Below are 26,093 nucleotides of genomic sequence, written 5' to 3' on the forward strand. Positions count from 1 at the left end.
AGTGTGGGCCTGTTGCTCTAGCTGTAATTAAGAAAATAGGGATCTAATGTTAGATTTGGAGAAGGTGATTTCTGGTAAAGTTCTTGGAAGGATAATGGGCTGAGGCTCATGGGTGTTTGCTCTGAAGAGGACTTCCAGTCCTACGATATCTTCGAGATATTATTCCTTAGAGGTTCTCCACCTTTTCAGCATGCCCAAGCGTGGTTATTTTCCAGCATTTCCATTCCTGCCTCCCACAGTCTGGGTCAAAAAGGCACAAGACCTCGTCTTGCTGTCTGCTTGTAACTAAGAAAATATGACTATCAGCGTGAGTCAGCACTACTCTGCTCTGTTCAGGTTTCCAACATCTTTGTTTAGAATAAAACTCCAAAGAGAAATTCACAATCTTCACGAGAAATACCATTGTGTTCTTTTCCCACTAGGGGATGTGGGAACCAAGCACCCTGCACTGAGGGCGAGGAGCACAGGGCTGTTGGAATGGCATGCAAAACAAACAGGCCTGGATATAGGGCCTCTTTGTTCCTTTCCCAGGCTTTGCCCATCAGCAGATGTGTGTTCATGTGCATTTGTACATAGATTTGAGAAGGCAATAAGTAATTGCCCTTGGAGATAACCTTCTGTTTAAAATGTTTCAAGCTAAAAGTCTGAGGAGAGTTCCATGAGCCCATATGCACGTGCGACATCAGTGGAATAAGATGTCTCTTGAGTTAAGACTAAACAATGGATGATTTACTGTTGTCAGTGACAAAGGAAATTTTTGATCAAAGACATTAAAGCAATTCTCTAGTCATGTTTAAAGTGAGAGAAGTTACCACACATTTTAACACACCTTTGATTTGGCTTCAGCCACATTCTCTTGTTTCTGTGAGCTCCTAAGGCTGTCTTGCCAATATTAACATTTTCTATAAATTCATTTTTCCGTCTTATTTAATAATATTCTTTCTTTTCTCTCTTTCACCTTTTTACTCCATTAATTGCCTGTAGGGTAAGAAGCGTTAGAGGGATTTACAGGCAAGTGTTAATAGATCAGAAAAACTTGGAATCCTTCTATCTGTGCTGTTGATGGGTTAATTTTGATGGGTGAGATGTCAGCTCAAGAGTCACTGATTTTCATAGACAAAATATTAATTTTTGCCAGTGGGTTTTCCAGATTTCCTGGTGTGCTTGTGTGAACAATGGAAAATTATACTTAGTGTAAGTGCACTGGTTTTGCTTTGGGGACAGAGTAGTGCAATCGTGCAACAACATGCTGAACAAATGTTAATTAAGAAGGGTTTTATCTAATTTGAAGCTCATTAATTCACTAGATAGCATCTTTATGAAATTGAGGAACAATCTGAAATAGGATCAGAGCTTGTACTATGAACATTAGGTAGTTAATGGGTCTGCTCTTCATGTGTCTATGTGAAATCCTTTCCCTCAAATCTTTCAAGTACTTTTTTTCCCCATTCAGAATTCTCCTTCATAGAATTTGCTGTGCAGATTTAGCCCACTTTAAATATAACAGGGAAGCATTTGATGTTTAACAACCTCACTTTTCGCTCATGTCTAAATTGCTGTGCATTTTCTAAATGCTACAAAGGAGAGTGAAGTGAGAAAAAGCAACACTGGCCAAGCTACTTTGTAACTGAATGAGAGAGGCCAACCAGGAGGGAAAGGATGCCCAGCAGAGTAATGGTTTGCTTCTGTCTGGATGAACTCCTCATCCTGTACAACTAAAGGTTTCTCCCTTGCCCTTCTGACACTTTCAGGAAAAGATGCAGAGAATCGCTTTTCAGCTGGTGAATTGTCGGAGGAAGTCTACACCTGCCTGCCCTGCAGAGAAGGATGTTCCTACTGTACAGACGATACTCCCTGCTATGCACAGGAGGACAAATATTTACGGCTGGCTATCATCTCATTCCAAACACTCTGTATGCTGCTGGACTTCATAAGCATGCTGGTAGTCTACCATTTCCGCAAGGCAAAGGTAAACTGACTTGTTTCGCTTTGGTATTCCTCACTGTGTGGTACAGACTCATTTATCTGAGGTGTATAGCTTCTCATTTCGAGAGTCAGTTTATCAGGTAAGGAGCCCAGGTCAAGGGGAGGATGAGATTTCCAAGCAGGGACGTTTTTCTAAATTGTTTATGTAGTTTGGGGAAAAAAAAAGTTGAGCAATTTTTGTCTTCCAATGAAATACTCTTTGTAGATGTTCAGCAAAAATCAAGGAAACCTATTATGTTCAAAGTAATTCTGGAAAATCAGGCCAATTATGCAGGTATCTAATGAAATATGGGGTTTTTAGAATCTCAGGATCTTGAAAATCTCTGTTTTAGCACTATTGAGAATGATGTTTGTTTTCAATATATTTGAGAGACTAGCTTGAAAATAATTATATGAAAGAGAAATACTTCCAGGTAGCTCCTAGAGAGTTTAAACTTGATTCTGTGGTTAAAGATTAGTACTTTTTTCACTAAAGCATGAGTATATTCAAGAGTATTTGTAAATTTCTGATGCAGCATTTATGTACTAACCTAATGAACTTTCTGCTTTTACCTTATTGCAAATCGTGTAAGATCTCTTGGAATCTCACTGTTGCCTCAGTAAATGTGGAATATTCTCTAAAACTTCAAGTTTAATAAAAAGAGATTAATTGAAGATGGCGTATATTCACTACCTACATTTATTTAAGAGATGTAGGTGTGCACACAGTATGCCACTTTGTTGAAATTAAGAGCCTCATCCACTTTCCATAACTAGATAAGCATTTCCATATTGGTTTTTGGAACACTTGATCCCACAATCTTCCTAATCCTGCAGTGTCTGTGTTACAAATGCGTGGCTCATTTTGAAGGACTTTAATATCCTGGCAGGAAATCATGGAACGAGCAATAACATTGTTTTTTTTTTTTCCTCTTCTGTTTCTGAAAGAGTCTTTGTGTTTCATGATATTGCACAAAATCATTCAAATGACAGACTTAATTGTATCTATAAAGTTATGAAAATTTGTTGTAGGCATCTTTTTAGTTGCTTAGCCTTAACTTAGCAGAACTTTGTTCCTGATTTTGTGAGATTTTAATCTGGTAATGGTACTTCCTTAATGTCATAGACAACATCATGAAAGAAGCAAGTTTGGCTTGATTTTTTTTTTTTTTTACACGTTGAAATATTGTTTTATAAGAAATGTCTGTATTTTCTCACAGATAGCTTGAGATCAGGCATGAATAAAATTACATACACTCTTGCACCTGTACACTTACGGTTGTTCTGATATACATATCCGCTACTGTAAGAAGAAAGATATATCTTTATTAAACATACTAGAGAAATCTTGTGTGTCACAAAACCTGCTAGTAATGAAAGGTGCATTTTTACTTTCGTGATGATTTCAATTCTCCAAAGTAGTCTTTGAGTAAAGAACCAGATGTGATCTACATCTTTAATTCCAGAGCAATACTAAAGAAGCATATACACACCTTTCCTTGTTTATGAAGAGCCTTTCAATCATTATGAAAAGGTTTGACCTTACTTTTTTTTTCCAGCTTGCCTTTAACCATTAGAAATCGAGACATCTGAACAAGTGAAACTAGATATAAAACAAAGCATTCTTTTTTCCAGAATGAAAAGTGATGCCTTTCAGGCATTGCAGTTCATTCACTTGGCCAGAGATATATTTGATTACAATTTTGCTACCCTGGAAGAGAGTTTACTTTTTTCTAGATGTGTGTCTCACAAGGAAAAGGGCAGGAAACACGAGACCGAAAAAAAAAAAAAAGTATAGTGATTAACAAACCCTTCCATTATGATTGATGTTTTCAAGAAATAGAAACTGATAAATTTTCCCTGCTTTTCATGTATTCATCTGAGTTTTTCTGTGATATTCCTTTAATGTTTTTTACCTTGTTGGTACAGCATGATTTAAAAAAGAAAAAGATCTCATGTGTTTACCATGAAATGAGAAGCTGTATGGAGGACAAACATACTGAGAACAATGAGTATTTGCTTAAGAAAACTGCTGGTTACATTGGGAAATGACAGAAATTTGGAGCGAAGGAAGAAAACTAGTAGCTGACTATGTACTCTTTGCCAAAGGGCGAAAGTCATGAAAATGAAAGAACACAGATTGAAATATGTTCAAAATATCTGCCTTTTTGAGAATTTCCAACTGTTAGTGAAGCAAACCACAATTAGTTTAGTATATGTGTCTGTGATTAAAGTTGCTGTGTTAAACTGCTCATTTCCATTGTGCTGTGTGGGTGTCAGAAAAGAGCATTTTTTTGGATTCTCTCCCACATGTAGCACTACAGTATTCAAATAGTTACAAAAAGTAGTTTTCAATACAACATTTTAACAGAAAGAACTGTTTACTGCTACCATACTGCTACTTTGAAGCAAACTTCAAAGTGTTTAAAAGAGCAGAAGAAGGAGTTGAGAACAAAAAATGTTAAATTAGGGCCCCAGGGCTGAAAAGAGTGAAGAGTAGGTATGTGCCATTTTGGTACAGTTGTTGATCAGTAAAATCAGAAGGCAAATGAGGTTAGGTTACCTCTTCAGTAAAAGTGACTGCAAAAGACTTCTCAATGTTTGTACTTTATGGAGCCTTCTGGTAATTACTACTTTCAAAGAGGTAAGGTCCTGAAAAGTTAAGGTTTGCCAGCAGAATGCACCATGAAAAGAAACACTCCAGGCACCTTAACCGTGCTACTGTGAGTATAATAATTCAGAAAAAGAATGATAAAGGTCCATAGGGATTCTTTATATCATGATGGAAGTGACAACCTTTCTCTCCAAAAAATCAACATATCTGTAATTGCAGATGCAGATCACAAGTATTTTAGACAAGTGAAGAAATACCTCAACTGTTCAGATCATACTGGTTGCACATCTTACGACCAAGGAGGAATTATAATGGAAAATTGCCATCGACCTGGTATCATCAACAGTGTAGAATATGTGCTAGATCCAAACCAGTTACTGAAAGATCAACCATTAATAAAAGATGTACTGCTCCATTGCTGAAGAGTGTGGTGATGAGAATGGAGATGTTTTGAACAACTGCCGTCAAAGTGTTATTGAAAAAATGTGATGATGCAGCTTTCACTTTGACATGACCTTTATAACTAACCTAGGCTGTAATAATAACGAGATACAGGGAAATCTGGTAAATATCAAAGTGGTTCCAGAAGTGAAAGATCTTGACAAAATTACAAAAATGGTAATAAATAGGCAAAGCCTATAGCAAGCCAGATAACTGGCTTATTAGAACCAGGCTTCTCTTTAGAGGAACCATTACAAGTCTCTGAAATTTTCAGTCTCTTCTTTTAGAACTTTTTAAGGTTCCTCTAAAGATTCCTCTTCAGACTTTTGAAAGAACTCTAGAAAACTGCTGAACTATTTACTGTGGAATAAGCTACTGCTCGTATTAATAGCAGTAAAGGAGGAATGGAAGATAGGAAATGTGACATCTGTGTTTATAAAAACTTCTCATAATGGTGACAAGCACTAAAGATCAGTAGGTCCAACTTACACAGTTGCAATTACCATAGAAATGGTAATAAAAAATAGAACTACTGGTCCATGGATCGCTGTAGGGAGTGAATTTTTGTGAGAATGTGATGCCCTACAAATGTATTTATAGCTCTGTGAAGGTGGATTATGAGCATGTGGGTATGAGAGTACTTTTTCCAAGGTCTGCCACCAAAAGCTCTTAAAAATGATGATCTCAAGGAGCTAGGTGAGCTACACTACTTATAGATAACCAAGAGATGACAGAGGAGAAGACAGCACAGGAAATATAGTATATAGAGTCATGTGTGACGAGGAGATGTTGATGTGTGAACATATATTCATTGTTCCTCTTCAGGTATCATTAGGGCGTGTTCATGGGATCTCTCAAATGGTTAAAAAATTTAAGTAGATGCATTACACAATTTTTGGTTGCTTTGTACCACTCATTGGCAAAAAATACCTTGGATCCCAAAGTATAAAGCAATTAAAATAGGGTTTGGAAGAACAGTGCAGGATATTTCTGTATATATTTCTATATTTCTAGGGTGTTTAAATACAGTGGTTTTGGTGAAACTGTGAGGATAGACCAGGAAGGATCACTCTCTGCTCTTTTTCTTCTTTAATAATGCAGCACAGGCCATGAAGTGAGGTAGAGCACTGGAGTCTGAATCAGAAAGCCCTTCTTTTGCTCTATTCTTGAAAAGCTTTGAGTTACTCACATAGACTTCCACATTTGGTATGTGGCAAACCAAAATTCAGCTTGTTCATCCAAAATATAGTTGCTCCAAACTAGTGGTACCACTGACCAATCTGACCATTGCCAATCTGTGAATGTGACGGCAAATTAATGACTTCAAGAAGTAGTCAGAATTGGCCAGCAGTATAAAATGGAACAGCCGAAAATACCATGAGCAAGCTCAGATTGATGCTGACGAATTCATTTCAGGCTTTGTCAAACACAGGTGAAAGTGACTCAGCAGCCCTGAGATCAGCTCAGCAGCAATGTTATTAAACTGCAAGAGTCGTAATTGGAGAAAATCACAGGCAGAAAATGTGGCCCTTTGCCAAGAGAAGGGAGAACTCCCAAAATGGTAAGAATAAAAAAAAATTTGGAAGGCGGCACAGAAGGAGCAGCAGAAGCTAAACCACTAGTGAAAAGCATTGTAGGGAAAGACAGAAATAGATGAAAATTGTAACAGATAGAGAAGATGCTACTGCTATAATGGGAAAAGACAAAGCATTTCAGCAGGAGAGTAAAGGGAAGAAATGTGCCAAACAAAGAGACAAGAGGAAAAAAATATTCACAGCTAATACACAAGGGAAAGCAGATATGCAGATCACTTCAAAGAAATCTTTACTCTAGACACCCCTCATGCCAATCAGTAGTGAAAGCTGGAAACCCTGAGCCTGGCATTGACACAAAGTGCAAGAGGTTGAACAACTCGAAGGAGATGAAAAGGGAGATGAAAACGTGAAATCCCACCAGAAAAGATGACAGCACCTGACAGCACCAGTTTAATGACACTGAGGAAGCTGTGTGATGAAGCCTGGGGAAAAGAGAGTTTTCCTCAATAGTGGAAACGTTGGAGTTCTGTTATACTGCTCTTACAGGGTGATCTTGCTGAATACTGCACCTGGGGAGATGGTGAGGCTTCTGCAGTGTGAGAGAGCTAAAGGGGCATTGGATGTAAAACAAGGACCAGGCTCAGTGCTTTTGGTGGTCAAGATATGTCTTAGCAATCCTAGAGGAGTCTGTAAAGGAATAGGCTCAACCTTATTTCCTTGATTTTCAAAAGGCTTTGACAGAGTATGAGAGGATCTTACAGAACAACTTTCTACCCTACCAAGTCAGATCTTCATGGCTGTATACAGAGGCCCAAAACATTCTCCAAGATGAACAACTAGGGAAAAAATCAGGTTAAGGTGAACACTATCAAACATTATTTGCTGTGGCATTATTATCGATTTTATAATGCAAACATTTCTACTAAAAACACATCCAGAAAGTATGAGGCTAAGCTAACAAAAGTAACTGGTTAGAAATCATGGATGCTAAAGCAAATATTCTCAAAAATGAGAAGCTGAACAGTGATTTTGTAAGAAAAAGTATCAACAAAATGGGAGAATTTGTGTGAGTAGTGTTATGTGAACTCATGGAGAGCTCAAATAGGGAGTCACCAACTGCCAGTATTGATTACATGCAGTGTAAGGTTGGAGTAGCAAAGCTACCAGAAAGAAACTGAACATTTAAATAACTATAAATAAATTTTTTTAAAAAACGTTTCCAAGTTAGCATAGAATTTCAAGGACTACAATTCTACCAGAGCCCGAGAGAGGAAACCAGCTGCATTGTAAACATGTTCATGTAAAAGTACCAGAAGGACATTACCTGCAAAGAACCTAAAGGGCTCATCAGTTATCAGGCTGCCTTTTCAAATGAACTGGAAAGGAGAGCAGAAAATAACTGACCTTTGCATTGCAGTCAAACATGGAGCTATCAGGTAGGACACAACTGCTCTGAGGAATTGTGAGTGCCTTTAAGAAATGCTAAGAACCTCTGCTGGCAAAGAGGACAGAGAAGCTGATCTCAGCCATAGCTTGGAAGGGGCTAATTGCTACTTGGGTGATGAAGGAGAGATGAAAATGTGACACCAGCCTTGACTCACACTAAACCTATTCAGAAGGGTCTTGTTTGCTGGGAATTCTCATTCAGATCAATGCTAAAGGCTTCAGAGTAGTTGCACTAAAGCCAAACTACTTTGCCATCGTCTTTCCTTGTCATGCATAGTGGGGCTGCCAGGTTCTGAGGATGCAGGAACTGAGGGCGAGTGTGGGAGGAAACCTTTGGGGGCTCTGGTCTTTCCGTCTGGCTAACCTACCTGTGACCAGCATCTCTGGATGTAAATCCAGCATATCAAGGTAAAATTGACAGCATTGAGCACACTTGTAAAAGGTTGTTTTCAGCTCTGAAAAATAATGGAAAAAATGCTTAGAGAAGAGTCTTAAACACAGCAATTTGGAATGATGATGTCATATGGCATTAATGATGAAGGACTGTGATAGAGGCCATTGGAATGAAGGGATTTGCCTCATTCAAGACCATTTCCAATCTCAAATATTAGAAATTTATAACTAAACAACTTTTTTATTGCACTGGTCTTCCCACCTCCCCGCCCCTGCCCCAGCCCCCCTTTAGGAACACTCAAGAACTGTTGAAAATACAGAAATACAAATACTTCTAATGAGAGAAGGAAAATGTACTTCCAGAACACTGGTCAGGGAAAAAACTCACAGTTAATAGGACCACATGATTAATCACCAACAGGAATAAATCATTTTACTTCTCTTGAGGGAACTGTGGCAAATAACAGCAACAAACTGGTTTTGTATGGTTTTTATTCTGTTGAATACAGTTTTTCATTGTTTGGAGTTCAGCATGGCTAGATACGCTGTGCCACCACTATTCTGTTTTTCTATTTTGTGTAAATATATTTAAGTGTTCTGCTAAATGTGATTTCAAAACTGTGAAGATAGTCCCTAAACAATGCAACTGTAAACACTGCACAGAACTGCACATAGATGGAAAGGCAACATGCAGATTTATGCTGAAGTTCCCCCTTCTAATACTGAGAAATCAAGAATGTCTTTTCTCCCTTACTGCAGCCGTGGTAGGATGCAGTGATTCAGAGTGAGGTAATCACAGGCTATTGATGTGTGATACATCTTTAAATATTAAAGTGTGCTGGCTTTGCAAACATACCTCTTTTGCTAATGTAAATCAGCCAATCCTTTCTTTTTTTTTTCACCGCCACTCCAGTGGCATCTTGATGTGCTTATGCCTGGATGCCTTTCATCTTTGGTGCACATTCTGCTTTTTTCTCCCTAGACACCAATTTCTGACATTTCAGCTGAAGTGGAAACTTGATAGAGGGAAGAGATCTTGTGCAGGTGGAGCAGCTCCCTTTACATGCTGTGCTGGTGGGCATACCTGACAGTTCACTCAGCAGATACACATTCTGTGCAGTGCTTTATACACCCTTTCTTCATCATATCCTTTTGTGAGAACCTCATTTCTTGTGAATTCTCAGGAAGTTTATTGTAGTTTTCAGGTGTACAACTTTAAAGACATTGCTGATGTTGTTTTCAAAACTGTTGGTTTTTTTAGTGGAATTCTTTTTTCCTTTATTAATAAAACAGAACTCATAAAATGTCCCTTCCCATTTTTCTGGGTAGTTGAGATGCATTTAGGGATGCTGTACTTTTTAAACAATCACATAAACAATTGCAGAGTGCCTTATTGAAAAGATAAGAAGTACAGGGGCTGTTAGCCTGTGGCAGCAGTTGGGTCTCAGGGATGATGTACTGTCTGCTGGAGTTTCCAAAAACAGCAAGCATTGGTAGGCATGGCTGCAAGGGTGATACTGCTCTGTGTTTGCAGGGTGTTGTGGCATTTACTTCATAAGCCCAAAGATTTCACTTTTGTATGTATTTGCATTCTAATACATGCTTGAGAGGCAGCAAGGACTTGTGAATAGAAAAAATAAACCTAGTTCTGCTATAGACACTTAAGGCCTAATGAAAAACTAAAGTGTGAAGAAACTAGATATGAATTATGTTTGTTGATTTCATTTCAGTCTCATGAAGAATAGCTAATGGGAAGAGCAGGGCAGTAGGAAGCACAAAAGGGTTGTGCACAGGGTTCTCTAGACTGAGTCTACTCCTAATGGACAATGTTCTAATGGTAGGTCTTCCAAATAACTTCTCATCAGTACTCAACAGAAGCTCTAAGAATTCAAAAGCTACAGTCTTCTCTATAAATCTTTATATTAAGCCAGGGCTTGTGTCTACAAAGTTGGATTGCACAACACTTTAGGGCCCATGTGGAAAACATCAGTGATTTTTCAGGGAGTTTGTTGTCTTCAGAGTGATGTGAATCAGCCGTGGACTGTGACATGTTTGTTCCACTTTGATTTCTCAACTGACTCCTGGCTTTTGCTTTCTTAATGTCTTGCTGATGAACACCTTGCAGTATGTGAGTCATTATCTTCTGTTCCACCAATACTCCAGAAAATTCTACAACATACAGCCCCAAAGTTCAAATGAGTGGAGCTGAAACTGGTCTTTCAGTGGAGGGTGTTGGCCAAGAATACAGCTGTCACAAGAGATGTGGCTGGAATAACCTTGAAGGCATATATATGTTTAATTGTGTTGCACTATGATTTCACTTTTAAAATAATGAAAAATAAAGGTAATCAAATCCTTGACTTCCAGCAGATATTTTCTAACAAGAAGAACTATAGCAGCATAGAATAACTTTCCAGAGCTACAAATTTAACTGTGCAAACTGCTAAAATTTTTGGTTTTCTGTTACTCTGTTAGTCTTGCTGCATCTTGTATTTGTAGCCCTTGTGGGGTAGTTGAGTAAACCAAATACTCTGTCACGTGACAATAAGCTTTCCCCACTGAGTCTTTGATGCAGTAATTTCAGGACAGTTGCATTTACCTGAAGTTTCATTTGGGTTTGTGAATGGGTATTTACAGATTTGCTGGGAAGAGAATTCCTATCATGTCAGCAGAATAACGGCAACATTATTTATTTATCCTGCTGTTTGTCTTGGAGTTGCATCCTGCTGTGACCTTTCCTTGTACAATCAATAGCAGTAACAAAGTCCCTGATGGCTTGCATGAGGTCTTTGGCATGCTTCCCTTTCCAAGAGCCGACTTCTGTCTGAAGCCGGCCTTTCCTTTTGTTGTGAGGGTCTAAGTGTAGGCTCAGAAGAATATTCCAAGCATAAGCCAAGTTGGTGGTAGAGGGACTTTGAACCAGTAAGGCTTTCAAAATTTTGTTTCAGTCAGTCATTTGCTGTGTGAGGTTTTTTGCCTTTGGGAAAAACATTTGGCCAATAGACAGGGCCAAGGTTTGGAGGCTGAAATGTGGCTTTTGATGCACGTTCTGGAGTGCTTGTGTCTGGACCCCATTTTGATGTTGAAAAAACAGTACGACTAAGGAGAAGTGCTTATGAAGATGAGAAAATAAACTTTTTTAGAAGTTTCACTCAAAGAGAAGGAAGAAATAATATAAAAAAGAAACTGGGAAAGAAAACAACAGAAAAGATGTAGCATGAGAACTTCCAAATAGCAGAAATAGAACTGTATTGGAAATCTTACTCTAGGAAAATCTTGCATTTTTTACTGAATATTTTTTTCATTGCAAACCTTTTGTTTAATGATAGCATGTTCAGAGAAACTTTATGTGCTGTTTTTTATGTGGAGTTTTTTTTTGGCTTTATCGTGTGGTGGAAGCTGAACACAGATCATTCAGACTAAAGCATATGCCTGTTCTTCATTCTTTTCTTCATTTCTTTGGGCAAAATTTGAAGGTTTATAGCAGCAGGCCTGTGCTGTCAGCTTCTTGTTAGGACGTCGTGCTATGAACACAGTCAGATTGCTTTCTGCCTTCTCTGTCTCAGCCAGGCCTCCCCCTGTCTAAATTAAATCGTGACATTTTTCTCTGACATCTTCTCATCAGCATCAATATAGAAGAAAAGAAACTTTGATCTCCTCCTGCTTCCCTCTAGGACATCCCAGCTACTGCTTTCTTCGTTACTGTAGCAACCAGCTTGTTACTGAAAGTGATTTTGGACTCTAGCGCTCACTTGGCCTCCAGCTATGTCTGAGCCTTACTGAACTCCAAGTTCCCTTTTAATATATACTTTCTGCAGACCTAAATTTATTGTCTCAGCTTGGTATCTTTTGTCTTGGCTACTGCAGAGTTCTTTCAGCTGGCCTTGGCAAATGCAGTCATGACCTCCTCCTATCTATTCAAAATGATGCTGCAAACAATTTTCTGTTCCACCACTTTGTATTGTCCTTGTTGCATCTCCCTGTTGACATCATACATGAGCTATACCTCTTGGTTTTTCAACTCTCCCACATGAGCTTTTTCTCTCTTCTAATGCCATTTCTCTGATACAGAAGTGTCAACAACAGCCTCTACATCTTGTTACATTTTTCAAAACCGCCCTTTGTTGCGTTCATATTTTCCTCGTTTGGTAGAGGCTTTTTGAGAGCATCCCCTGCTCTCCATATCATGGCTTCAGATTCAAGTGCTGACAAAGTATGTGACTCAGAGCGGGATACTGATAGGCTTGGACTACTAATTGCTGGTTATGATACATGATATTGCCTTGTTGTTTCATTGTTCTTCTCATCTGCCCTTATCTGTCTGTTGTCCCTTCCACTCTTACCTTTGTGGAGGTAGGACAGTCTTCTTCACTTTCTCCTTGTGCAGGGTCCACAATAACTTGAGTCTTCCCCGAGTCTGGGCCTTTTAGCAATGCAGTGGTAGGAAGAATAATTAAATTTTACATAGCAATATTTCCTTCAAAGGTGAATGTGCTTTTATTTCCAGTGGAACATACAGTGATCTAAACTTAATGAGACATTACTTAACATAATAGATTCTGAAGAGCTGAAAAATTTCACCATTTCTGGAAAGAGCATTTCTCAGATCCATTCCATTAGTTTGGAGTGGTTTAGCCACTTGGCTCCTGTAAAGAAAAAGTGAATAAAATAAACTAGAGTCAGATTTAAATTCTTCAGAATTATGAGATTTTGATTCATTTCGATCTTCATCTATAGTACATTTGCCATCTCAGTCATGTGAATAATGAGATTTTTTTATCTTCATGAGATTTATTCTAGCCCTTCTTTTCTTAAATTATTGTCAGTTTGTTTCCTCTGAGATATTATGGATCTTGAGCTTTGCAGTAAGGGTGGGGTTTTTATCCTGTAATTTACCACAAACTATTGCTCTTTACATGATTGAACCACCATTTGTATAGACTGTTTAGTGAGCTGTGGTATTGCCTTCTGTAATAGGTAAGGCCATGTTGAATGAAATGCTGAATTTCATTTCAGGTATTCCAAAGTTAATTGTAAACAAAAACAAGGGAACATACTAACAGAGCCCCACCTTCTGCTCCTGAAATTCATTTTTGTATCCCATCGGATTTTTTGTGTATTCCATTTAATCTCTTGCTGATTAAGCAGCTGTCAATATTAGAATGCATTTTATTCTTGAAGATAATGTTCCTTTCATTTAATTTCTATGTTAATTGACTGTATAACCTAGCAAAACAGGCACTTCAAGTGATCTAGATTTTTGATGATCATTATCGTACATATTCAGCTTTCAAACTAACCTTAAGTCTGTGAGTAGACTGAAATTGAACTTAGGTATTATTTACCTTATTATTGATTTTCTTTCATTGTCTGGTGATCTGATCTAAGCAATATGTCCCTGAGGAATTCCCACTCTTATAAGAAAAGATGTTCCTGGGACATTAACTATTTTTATTGTGAGGGTTCTTCACCCACAAATACTGTTTTATCATATATTTATTTTGTAGGTCGTGTAGTGCAACTAAGATGCAGCAGGACCTGTGTTTCTAAATACAGAACACCTTATCTTCATCATGATATGTCATACAGATTTCATTACTTGCATAACAGAAAAGATCAAGGGCCACATGAATTGAAAAAGTATTTGAGGATATCCTGTATGCCTGGCATCTTGTGCACTTATAATGAATTGATTTATGATTGATAGCCTTTGCTTTTCCTGACTTTTTTTCCAGTAAAAAGTAAATTGAATAATTCTGTTCTATTTGAGCTCAGCTTCAACTAGTAATAGAAAAATATGACCTTCATGTAAGTATTCTTCAAAGGCTTTAAAGGGAAATGAAAGAATATGAGGATTATATTTATTTGGTTTAGGAATACTGCACAAAACCTGCAAATGCCAGAAAATTCTGCCAATTTGCCAATATAGTTTAAGTGGCAATACATAACTGTAAGCCTGTCTTTGGAAAATTGGCCTTTGCTATTAAATCTTCTGTATTTGCAATCCATATTCTATTAGTAGGTATTATTCAAATAGAACAATTATCATTAAAAGTATTTGTCAGTATGGCAAGAGGTTGAAGAGGACGCACAATTTTCTCTTCACTATTTTATGGAGAAATTTTCAAAAGAGGTGCATCTCTTTCTCCCTCGAAGTGAAGGGTATTTCCTGCAGTTAGCTGGGAATGAGTTGCTTGAGTTTTGTTCCTTAACCAACAATAATAAAATTAAAGCATATCTTTGTTATCGAAATTGACAGTTCCCTTTTCCTGAATGGCCGTCCTAATCAGTCCCTGAATTTATTATCAAGAGAATCAATAAATTATGACAGTACTCACTGAGGGTTCGAACAAATCCTTCCAGTTGCTTTTGTGCTCATTCTTTAGTTCCCAGTAACCCTCTTCCAGATCTGAACAGTATTAAGATATCATCATCATGGCTGGGCTTCGCGAACGAAGATTTGAGAAGGGCTCTACCCACGCTTGCTACAAGCGCGCTGATGGCTAAAAAGGCCAATGCGAGATAGACAAGTCCGGTTGCAGAAGGCACAGCAGAAAGACTCCCCAGGTGATATCAGACGAGACGCGATTCTTTCTGCGTTGTCTTTTCTCCTCGAGAGTGATCCTGCGTGTGTTCTCAAAAGCAGCAGCAGCGTTATAGATGGTGTGTCTGTCTCCAGGCCTCCCGATTGGAGGCCAGGGTAGACCAATGGTGATGATCAATATGGCCAAGGCTGAGGGATTGTTTCAGGCAGTCCTTGGATCTCCTCTTTGGGGCTCCTCTCTTGCGGTAGCCAGTGGCAAGTTCCCCATAGAGCACGATCTTAGGGAGGCAGCAGTCCTGCATCCTGGAGACGTGCCCTGCCCAGCACAGCTGTGTTCTCAGCAGCATGGCGTCAATGCTCATGACTGCTGCCTGTTCAAGGACAGACGTGTTGGTCACACAGTCAGTCCAGAGGATGTTTAGGATTGTACAGAGGCAGCGCTGATGGAAGCGTTCTAAGAGACGCAAGTGGTGCCGGTAAATGACCCATGATTCGGATCCATATAAAAGAGTAGACAGTACAATGGCTCTGTAAATGCTGATCTTTGTACTTTTCTTCAGGTGTTTGTTTTGCCACACTCTTTTATGGAGTTTACCAAAAGCTCTGTGCGCCTTTGCTAACCTGTTGTCTATTTCTGCATCAATTTTACCATCCGAGGAGATGATGCCTCCCAGGTAATTAAATTGTTGAACTGATTTAAGCTCTGTTTCACCAATGGTGATATGGGGATGATGGGAGACTTCCTGAGGTGCAGGCTGATATAGAACTTCTGTCTTCTTCAAGCTGACTTCCAACCCAAAAAGCTCAGCAGCCTCTAACCACCACAATAAATGTAGTTCTCCCCTCTTTTCTACTCTTCTTAATATCAGTGTCTAGGAACTGGCAACTTTTATCTCTTGACAAAGAGCCAAACACCTTGCTGTTGCTCAGCCTCAGGGACAGAAAAAAGGATCTCTGTATTCTGTTTCTTAAAAGTAAACTTTAAGTGAGATAAAATTCCTTAGAGTTAGCACTTCGGGTTTTCCACACAGCTCTTTCACTGAAAAAGATAACAGTATCTTTGTAGCTGTGAAAAGATATATGGAATAAGAGAGAGGAAAAAGGTTCAGTGGGCTTTAGAAAAACAGCACATGAAAATCAAAGGAAAAATACAGTCATACTGAAAAAAGTTTTTTTGTTGGGAAGGTTTATTTTAATAAGAAAAGCAAATGGTAATAAAACGTTTCAACCAGCTCCACTTCAGACCATGTATTTTCAACTTGACAAAAATTTCTTTTCACCTCTGTTGTTTAAAAGAAGTAAAGAATCACTTGTACTAGGAAACAAGAATTTGAGGAAGGGCTTTTAGGGAAGTAAGGGAGAGATTTGGGAATACAGTCCAGTAAGGTCTCATCACATGTCCTCACATGTAGAGGAGAACGGATCTGCATCACAAGGGTCGCAAGGGCCCTCCTGGGAGCTCTGGAGAGCAAGCATATTGCCATTACATATTACCTTTAGCTAAGCTTTTTATTTCACTTGTTTAGATACAGTTTTGCATAGTAATTTTTCTTGTCGCTTCAAATATATCAGCTTAGTACAGCAGAGCGCACCTGGGCCTGTTCTCTGTATTTCCTTGCTTCTCTACCATTCTGTCATGTATCTGTACGTGTTTTCCAGTTTTACATTGAGTGGTAGATACACTTTACAATTTAATAAATATGGATGTGTTGTATTTAAAGTTGAGATCAAAAAAGAATTCTATCAAATTTTTGTCCCTGTAGTTTTTTGTTTGCTTCATTTATCTGTACAATAAGCTCACGTTCTGGTGAAACCATCCTTGCAAAAGGAAATTTTCTTTAAATCACAGCCTTTTTTGGTCATTCTTTATGTTACAGAAGGGGCAGAACTGTTTAACCAAAAGTGAAAAAAAAATCAAAATATGCCAACCTTTTCCCCTCACTAGGTTTCCATGGTATCATGCTCATATAGTACACAGTGACATGTGGCCCTGGAAGAATCTGCAGTCTTCCTGGACTGATACCAAAAGTCTTCAGTTATGTTAATTTGGTATTATGCAATGTAAGAGATACAGGATTACTTCAATTTTATTCTGGGTTTTAATTTCTTCTTTTTTTCTCCACTCTGAAAATACTTCAACACTCATATCACTGACTTTGTATGATGACATTTAGGAATTCAGTGGTAATTAATGCTGCTGTATTTCCTGGACTGCTTAGGACCATAGAGAATTGAAATGCAGTATCTTCTGTGCATATTTATACATCATTTCAGCTCTTTATTTTGTTACACTTGATGAAACTTGGACAGCTTATTTTTTAAATTTCCCTCATGCAAATAATTTTTAAGCATTTATTTATGACTCTTTAGCGATACCCAAGGGTATTTCTTAATGTGATTTGCCCGAGAAATTGTGTTACTTTCTAAAATAGAAGGATAAGGAATGACTGTTTACCTCAAAGGCTACTAATGTGGTCTAGATACAATGAGTAGATGGAAGACTGAGCAAATCCTAAGGCATAAATCAGTCCTTCACAAACAGTATCCTTTGCAAGCCTAGATAAGTAGATGGTATAGGTAGCTAAATTAAGTTTGAAAGTTATTACAAAACTAGAAGCAAAATAAAGTGCAGTATCACTGAGATGTCAGCAATATGAAACCACTGAGTGTGACTAAGAAATCCAGAAAGGACAGTTTTACTGGCACAAATAAGTAAATATAGAAATGAAACCCTGAAAGGGAAAATGAGCACACAGGCAAAGTGGCAATAAACAAACTGTACACAAGATGAACAGCCAGAGAAATAAATAAAACCAAAATAAATGCCAACAAGCAAGGCAGATGCAAAAAAACCAAGCAACTGTTAAGGAAAAGAAGAAGAAATTGAACAAATGTTACATGCAAGTTGAAGAAAATCCCACTGCATGAAATTTCAGGGCTGTATCCTAAAATGCCCTGATTTCTGTGATTTCCACCAGGGAATTTTATTTGTGCAGCTGGTATAGGTGGACACCAGCTGGTGGAGACTTTAGTTTATCATTAGTTTCCATTCTTTTGTTTATTTTCTTAAAAGAACAAAGGCTTTTTTCTTGAGGTATATGGTCATTTTCAGTGCTCTGTATGTCATAGATGCCCATAAAGTCATGTATTTGTGATACTGCCCCCAGCAATGCCTGAGGGGCCCATACTTGCTAAGTCTGTACAGTAGAAGATTTAGCTTTTGATCAAACAACTATCACTCAGAGACTGCTGGAAATACTAGTTTATCTAATATAACATACATTTATCTCATAAATTAATTTTAAAACATTCTGCTTTAGTTTTGGTTTTCTCCTCTTTAGTTATTCCCTGTTGTTAAAACTTCAGTGCTGGATGGAGTTTTTTCTTCCTGGACTTTACCTCTTGGGATGTAGTGGTCACTATGAAAGAAAAAAAGAATTCATATATTTTTAAAATCAGTTATTAAAATATCTGTTTTTCTTTGCAGTAGCAAAAATTAAGTTTCAAAAATGTATTTTGGGAGAATTCTCATACTTCCATTTCCATACTAATTTTTTTTCTCTACACTTAATGCAAAAATAGTTCTTTGGTTGTACTGTTTCTTATTTGAAGTTTTGTGCTTTTCTTCCTCGCTGTGGATAGCATCCCGATGTGCTAGAATGTCTCCTCCATTTAATGAGGAATCCTGTTAAGAAGAGCTGTGGTATCTTTAAACATTGGGTTAAAACCTACGGTTTCCTGGTATCAAAGACTGAGATGAAAGCACAGTCAAAACTTGAATTCAAGCTCATTTTGAATTTCAGTGTTGCTTTGTAAGCCACACTTCTTTTAAGGCAGGAGGGTGAAGGGGACAGACAGAATTCACAGAGAACGGTCCCTACCCAATCACAGGTGAGAGGAAAATCATGGATTATTACTTGTTTTGGAGGAAAAACTGTAAATGCTGAAGTTCTTTGGCCCTGCAGGTTCTCTCACAATCATACCATCCAGAAAAAAGCTCGATAAGGAAGGACTGATCAGGATGTGAAAACTTGTTTAGAAAAGGATGTTAACACAGAAGCTCTATGAAGACCAGACGTTTTAGATAATTTCCATCTTCCCTGCATGAAGTCAGTTTCACTAACTCTGTTGGCCATTCTGTGGCATACAGATGCATTGTATAAAATAAGAAAAAAGAGTTTTGAGTATTGCTCAGTGATGAGAGATGAGTTCACTGACCTCTGGCAGTGTCCTGTGTGGTGTTGGGCAGAGCCCTCTGCGTTGGTTCCCAAGGAGAAAAGTGTCGTCTTACAAAGATGTTATGAAGAAAAACTGTATCAAAACAAGTGAATCTTCCATCTATGGCAGAATCAGGGCCACAAAAGGAATCTTGTGGACACAGTCCTATAATGCTTTTTACAGTTTTTATAATTTTGTGCTTGGAATTTGACATCACAAAGTGTGAAACTCCCTTGGGAAGGAAATGGTTAAAGAAAAGGGAAGCAATGCTGATGTTTTGTCTTTAAGATAAGGCACAATTGCACTCTACATAAATCATCAAACTTGTTGGAATACATTTTGTGTTAGGAACAAGAATTGATTTTTTTTGTTTAATTTTACGATGTAAGAAAACGTGATGGAGAGACTAAATTAGAATCAGTAAGGAAATGGCATGGTATGTTTATAGTCCTGACAAGTTAATATCTGAATCAACATCTTTGTACAAAATTTCAGAAAAAATAAAGGCCCTTTCAATCTAAGAGCACACTATATTCAGTAAAATGGTAGATTATTCATACATATTATAGAAATCAAGTAATTAATATTAAATAAGTAAAAATATTCAAAGGATTTCTTGAAATTGAAACAATACAGAACAAATTCCACAGTTAAATTCATGTCTGTAGTTCCTGTGATCCATAATTCTTGGCACTTGAGAACAAATTCAGCAGTTTCAAATTTTATCCAGGTATTGTGTGTTGAATAGTATTTTGGATTTTGTAAAACACAACCATTTTAATGGGCCTGTGAATTAAAGAGTGTGGAGCATGCCAGTATGACAGACAGCTTAATATTCTGCTTTAATAAGCTTTACTGTGGAAGTGTTATACTGACAAAAGTGAAGATGCCTTCTGCAAAGAACCCAACATTGAAATGTCACACAGAGAGAATTTTCTAATATTTTGTGTTGGTTTTTGTCTTCTAGAGTATCAGGGCTTCAGGGCTGGTGCTGTTGGAAACCATTCTTTTTGGATCGCTTCTCCTGTACTTCCCAGTAAGTCAAACTATAACTTTAAAAAAAAATTATATCCTTGCCAACATTTTAAAACATTGCATGAATGACTTCAGTGAAAATATAAATGTCAAAACTAATTATTAGTTTAACCTGACTGTAAAATGTGCTGTGTTCTGTAAATATTCTTAAGAGCACTCAAATGTTTTGCTATATTTGTAATACTTCTCCATTTTAAATTTAGTGAACTTACCAGTCATTTTAACTTGAAAGTTTTTAGGTGTTCTGGGCTAAGATGAGTTTTTTTTAGAGATGACACCTCTAATCTATGCTATGGGAAAAATCAGCAAGGTGTGTAAAAGAAAGACACTGATTATACCAAGTATTTCTCTGGAATGTAGTACAAAGGAAAATAGTTATTTCAGTGTATTAATGACATATATTTTGATGTTTCTAAGGCTATGTGACATCTGCAACACCATGTATTTGGGAAAATTAGATTATATTATTTCTAGGCTGTAAGTGGAAAAAAAATAATTTCACAGTCAAATGAGAAATACATTACAAGGCTTTTAGAAATGTGGATCCATTCTCTTTTCAAAAATCCCAGGAAAAATGAGTTTGTTAATTGTTACGTAAGCCCAACACAATGGCTTGATAAAGCAAGACATCACAGTGTAAATTGAAAGAAGTTGATAGCATGCAGGTCAGGAGCCAGAAACAAAGGTGAAGTTGTGGGCTGTTTTAAAATATGTTTGCGTTTTCCTCTGTAGTCAGAATCTTCTGTGCATTTACAGACCAACATGTAGGTACTGAGAGATGAGCTGGATAACAAAAGTCTTTAGTAGTTGCAGAAAAAGCAGCAAATAAACTGTAGTCGAATGTGTGAAGAATACTGTAAGAAATACAAATCCTGATGGAATTTTTATACATTATTTTTTGAATCCTGTTGGCCTTTCAAGTTCTAAAGAAAAAGTGTGTGCATTTCTAGGATAGTTTTATGTGTTTTTCATCTTTCACTTTACAGATGTCAAGGAGGCAAAAGTTTTTGTTTTTTCCCTATTGTAAAAGTGTTTTTTACAACCCCAGCTTTTGAGAATGTCTTTCATATTTCATTGTGGTGAACAGAACAGAAAGCCCAGGCACTGTTTCTTCAGCCGGTGGTGTGAAGGAAGCATTTACAGAAATTTGTAGCATAAAGCATTCCATTTCACAAAGGGAAATGCTGGTTGTCTGTCTTCAGCCTTCAGGTGCTCAGCATCAGGGATACTGAGATACTGTGGGTGAAAAAGACTTCTCACAGCCGTTGACGTGAAGGGCAGTGCTGTTAAGATGCAAGAGCTGGTGTCGTCCACAACCTTTAAATGTAGAGACAGGAAGTGGTCCTGGGAGGGAGAGTTCAATAACCCAAACATCCCCTCAGCTTGTCACTGACATTTAAACATCTCCCCCTTTGTTTTTTCACTGACAATAAGAGTGTTAAATGTACAGCAAGTGCAAAATGACAGCTTGATGCATTCTGAGGAAAAAAATTGTACAGAAAATTCCTGATTAGCCTGTGTTCCAGTTGGTATGTAGATACTTGACCAGAGCTTGTCTTTCTCTGCACATCTCATTCTCATACTATATAAAACTGTCCACTGTGAACACATTGTGTTAGAAACTAATAGGCAAAATGTACCTGCTTTTTCTCTTCTGGCAGTTTTATGTTCCCACTCTCTTTGCTGGGGTATTCTTCCTTTCTTACTCAGGTAATTATGAATCAGACCGTTACTCCTACGGGTTGAAACAAAAATAGACAGAAATTTTATTGTTTCTGTTTTGAGGGTTTTAGGGGAGGGATGTAGAGAATTTGGTAGTGGGAGGTCGTACTAATGTTCAGACAGATAAATTAGTCCTGATTTCACCAACCCCAAGAATATGGTTTTCTAAAACCGAAGAAGATTGGGACTGATACAGAAAGATCAGCTCAATTCACTGATCCAGGGCAAGGCAGTGAAACAATGTATGTGTGAAGGGTATAAAGTATAGTCAGAGAGGTCTATTATTTAATTTTTAAGAAAGAAAAGCTGCAATTTGTGGATTATGGAGGGTGGGTCCTTGGAATGTGAACTTGATATTTTGCTGTACATGGACAGTATCTAAGTGTGCTCACCTACTTATTGTCTTGAAAAGGAGCACAAAACAGAGCAGAATGGCATGAGAAAGGAAACCCAAGGTTTGCTTTTAGATGATAGAATGAAATGCAAGTTAACATATGGAATGGAGTTCACAAGCATCACTACAGTAGGGTGCTGGCTTTTAACATAAGACTGTTTTCCTTTTTGTATCATCTCTTCTATTGTGATTTGGAATGTAAAACCAAAAAGCTTTACTTTCACACTCAGTCAAGTGTGGAATTACACAGCTTGGCTTAGTGCATGTAACAATATAAAGACATAGTGACAGCATTTCAGTTCTAAATAACTGAAATCACTATTCATTTAAGGATTCAGTGGAAAATTACATTCTTATTTAAAAGCAAAATCCCCTTAGAATTTCCCAATGCTGCTCCAAGTCTTTGCATCTTTATTCTCTGTTCTTCTACAATTTCTTAATTCTTGCATTTTCTAGATGTGCTCACTCAGTCTGTCTTGGATTGTTTTGAGATCGTCCAGCATACAAATTTCACTGTGTCCAAAAGGGGTTTATTGCATCTTTGACTTCTCCTACCCTCCAATTAAATGCAAACCAAAACCTTCCTTGTTTTGGTTTGAATTTCTTTCACTAATTGTGGTTGTTTTCATGTCTACATGCAGTAATCTATTCATAGTGTAACATCATTAATTGAAAAATAATATCACCATTCAGCTGCTTTTGGTGAGAAAAACAGCTGTTACAATGCCCTTCTAACCAAATGGGAAGTGCAAATGATGGTCTCCACCTAAATTTATTATTCAAATTCTGCTATACTGATAACAACACTCTGATCTTTCCTGAATTATAAGCAGGCAGATGAGCTTTGTGTATTACAATGCATAGATTTTACCCAGAAGTTGCTGGGCAGCTCTCATTTTTTGTATTTTCTGTAGTCTCACAGTAGCAACTCTAATTTCCCTTTACTTAGTCTTTCCAATTATCAATGGACCTCCTCCAAATGAACTCTAGGGTTTCTAATTAATTTTGCTTATATTTCTTTGTTCTTAGATTTTGAATAGAAAGGCAAAACCCAACCATCTTATGGATGAGTCTCTTGACTTCTGTGCTTGGCATCTGATTACTTTCCTTTTCCAGAAATATTAAAATTTACACCTTTCCTAACTCCATGTCTTGCTAATGCTTGGAACTCACTGACACAGGTTTAAAAACTTCTGCATGCTACAAAGACCTTCAACAAAAGTGAGCACAAGCACAATATTGTAAGAATGTTAATTGCATTAGAAGTCAGATCTCATCTGATTTTAGACATCTGTAATAGGCACAAGTTGAAAAATAGAAAATTCTGATTTGATATCAGGAAACGTTTTTTTACTGTGAGGGTGGTCAAATACTGAAACAGTTTGTCCAGAGCTGGTGAAATAACCATCCTTGGAGGTATCACAACTTGACTGGGCCCAGCTCTGAGCAACCTGACCTATTAGACCTATTTTGAGCAGAGGGCTGGACTAGATGACCTCTGGAGCTCCCTTGCAGAGGAAATTATTCTGTGAGTCTGTGTTTCTTGTATATGTATCCATAGCTGAAACAGTTAGCCTGTGCTCACCAAATCCTGAAGAGGAAATGGACCTTTTATGACTTGTTTTAGGCTTGGATCTTGAAGATGAGGTGCATCATGGCTAACACTTAATGAACTATAAAGGAGGCTTGAGGTACTTCCCTCAAATGGTGATAATTCTACCCTAGGCAACTAGGATTGTCTGATATATTAAATATTTTCCATAGTGCTAGTCTATGTTAACTGAAACTTCAAAATTAACTCCAAAATCCATGCAATATTATGATAGAGTTTCTACAGCTAGTGAAAAAAGTTAGTGAGTCTGATGATGCAAATTTCTTCTCCATGTTCTTGGTACAGCAGATAAGAAGTACTAGGTTTAAATTCCAACAAGCAAAAGTTATTTAGACAGGGGGGGTGAACCTTGTAACAATGAGATCTGTTAGATCATAAGATGAACTAGCTTAGGAGGCTGCACAGTATCTTTTTAAAGACTGTTAGGATTTTGTTCCTTCAGTCTTCTCATCCTTTGGCTAAAGACTATGAATTCTTTACCACTTTTCCTTGTTTTTCAGAACTGCAAATTATAGCAAGGCAATATTGTTACCACTTTAGAGAAATGGAGCTGTGGGATGGCAGAGCATTGACTTCCTAATGCTCATGAAATAGTTCAGTAGTGAATCCTGGAATAAGCTTTGTGCTGAGACATCTTGTTGCATGTGTTAGGTGTTAGGATGTGTTTCTGGGGCTGTCTTAACTCCCTCTTTCACACTTGAACTAGAATCACCTACCCTTTTGTGTTATGAGAAGGAATAGAAAGTGAGGAGTGGTAGAGCTTAGATATGGATATGGGGGTTTTTCCCCTCAAGTGATCCATAGGTAAATTAGCGTGGAAGAAGTGAACCATGAATGTTGGGAGGATGAGGCTGTGGTGGCTCCATTAGTCATAATAGTCCTGAGCAGAGCGAGGTCACTGGAAAGCTCTGGTTTTGACATTAATGAATGTGAAAATGGAACAGTGTGAAATACTTTAATGCATTTGTCCCTTGAGTATTCCTATAAGGGATGCATTACAAGAGCTCAGTCACTCTTCATTCTATACACACTGATGTGCAGTAAGGTCAACTGAAAGATTGGCTTTTTCCAACACATTTAGCACTGCAAGCCTGCTCTGATACCCCAGATGTTTTAGGCTGATTCTTTTTCAGAATATAATTACATCTTCTTTGCTCACAAAATAGTGTTTAAAGCTTTTAGGATTAACACTCGTCATTTTACTGTTCCTGTTTCTGGTAAAGAAGATGCCTGTCTTTGGTGTTCATGTCACTGAAGTCCAAGGACAGCTAAGAAAAATGTTTATGACTGTTCAGCACGGAATATTTTCTGCTTTTTGAATAAATATATTTGAAATAGCAGAAAAACAAGATACACAGTGTGATAGTTCTTCATGGTTCTGTTTCCACTAATATACATAGCTATCCTAAGAAATTCTAGTAACTACTATCAACCAGAGGCTGTTGTGTATATAATGATAAATATTAAGACCTGTGATTAGCAAGAGCTATATGATCTTGATTAGATATTGATATCGCTGTGTATATGACCAATGTTTGGGGTATTGGAAACTTAGCAGAGCTACGACATCATAATTTCTAAGAGATCATGCAGGTGGAATTTGGTGAGAAGTATTTGTTTATATTCTCTGTGTTTGTGTATGTCTCTGTGCTGTGTTCCCAGGATAACTTAAGCTGGAAGGGACCTCAGGGGGCCTCTTGTCCAATTTCCTGCTTAAAGGACAGTTAGTCAAGGTCATAAGATTTGTTACAAGACAAGGTGTCATGGTTATGAATGGTATTACGAATGGTACTCTCTAATTTAGTACTCCCATGAAAACCCCACATGCTGCTCCCTCTCCCCCTCTCTAACTGAAGGCACAAAAGGCACAGATCACAGGCTGAGATGACAACAATTTACTGGAAACAGCAACAAGATAGGAAAATGAACATTAACAGCAATATTAAAAACAGAAGCATACAAAAGAGAGAGAGTGATTCATATGCAGAAATGCTCACAAGGGCCCCGTGACAATAAATAACACTGGACCACTCCCCCTGCCATGTTTTCTCCACCAGAAGGAACCCCTTCTCCCCAGAAGGCAGTCCCTTTCCCACTCGTGACCTGTCCCCCCTCCTGGCTACTGCAAAAAATTAACCCTGTCCTGGCCAGAACCAGGACACAAGGTTACTAAG

At 37.8% G+C, this 26,093-nt stretch overlaps 1 protein-coding gene across 1 annotated transcript in view; it reads left to right on the top strand.

Annotated features, from left to right (window-relative positions):
• GPR158 (G protein-coupled receptor 158) overlaps positions 1–26,093 on the top strand; it is a 187,128-nt gene that overhangs the window by 87,233 nt on the left and 73,802 nt on the right. The window contains exons 4-5 of the mRNA XM_050308312.1: positions 1,752–1,969; positions 20,124–20,192. Coding sequence (XP_050164269.1) covers positions 1,752–1,969; positions 20,124–20,192 — 287 coding nt within the window. The remainder of the gene's footprint in view (positions 1–1,751; positions 1,970–20,123; positions 20,193–26,093) is intronic.

This window comes from Myiozetetes cayanensis, unplaced genomic scaffold (assembly GCF_022539395.1).
Source record: "Myiozetetes cayanensis isolate MyiCay16 unplaced genomic scaffold, myiCay2020 scf1, whole genome shotgun sequence".
Classification (NCBI taxonomy): domain Eukaryota; kingdom Metazoa; phylum Chordata; class Aves; order Passeriformes; family Tyrannidae; genus Myiozetetes; species Myiozetetes cayanensis.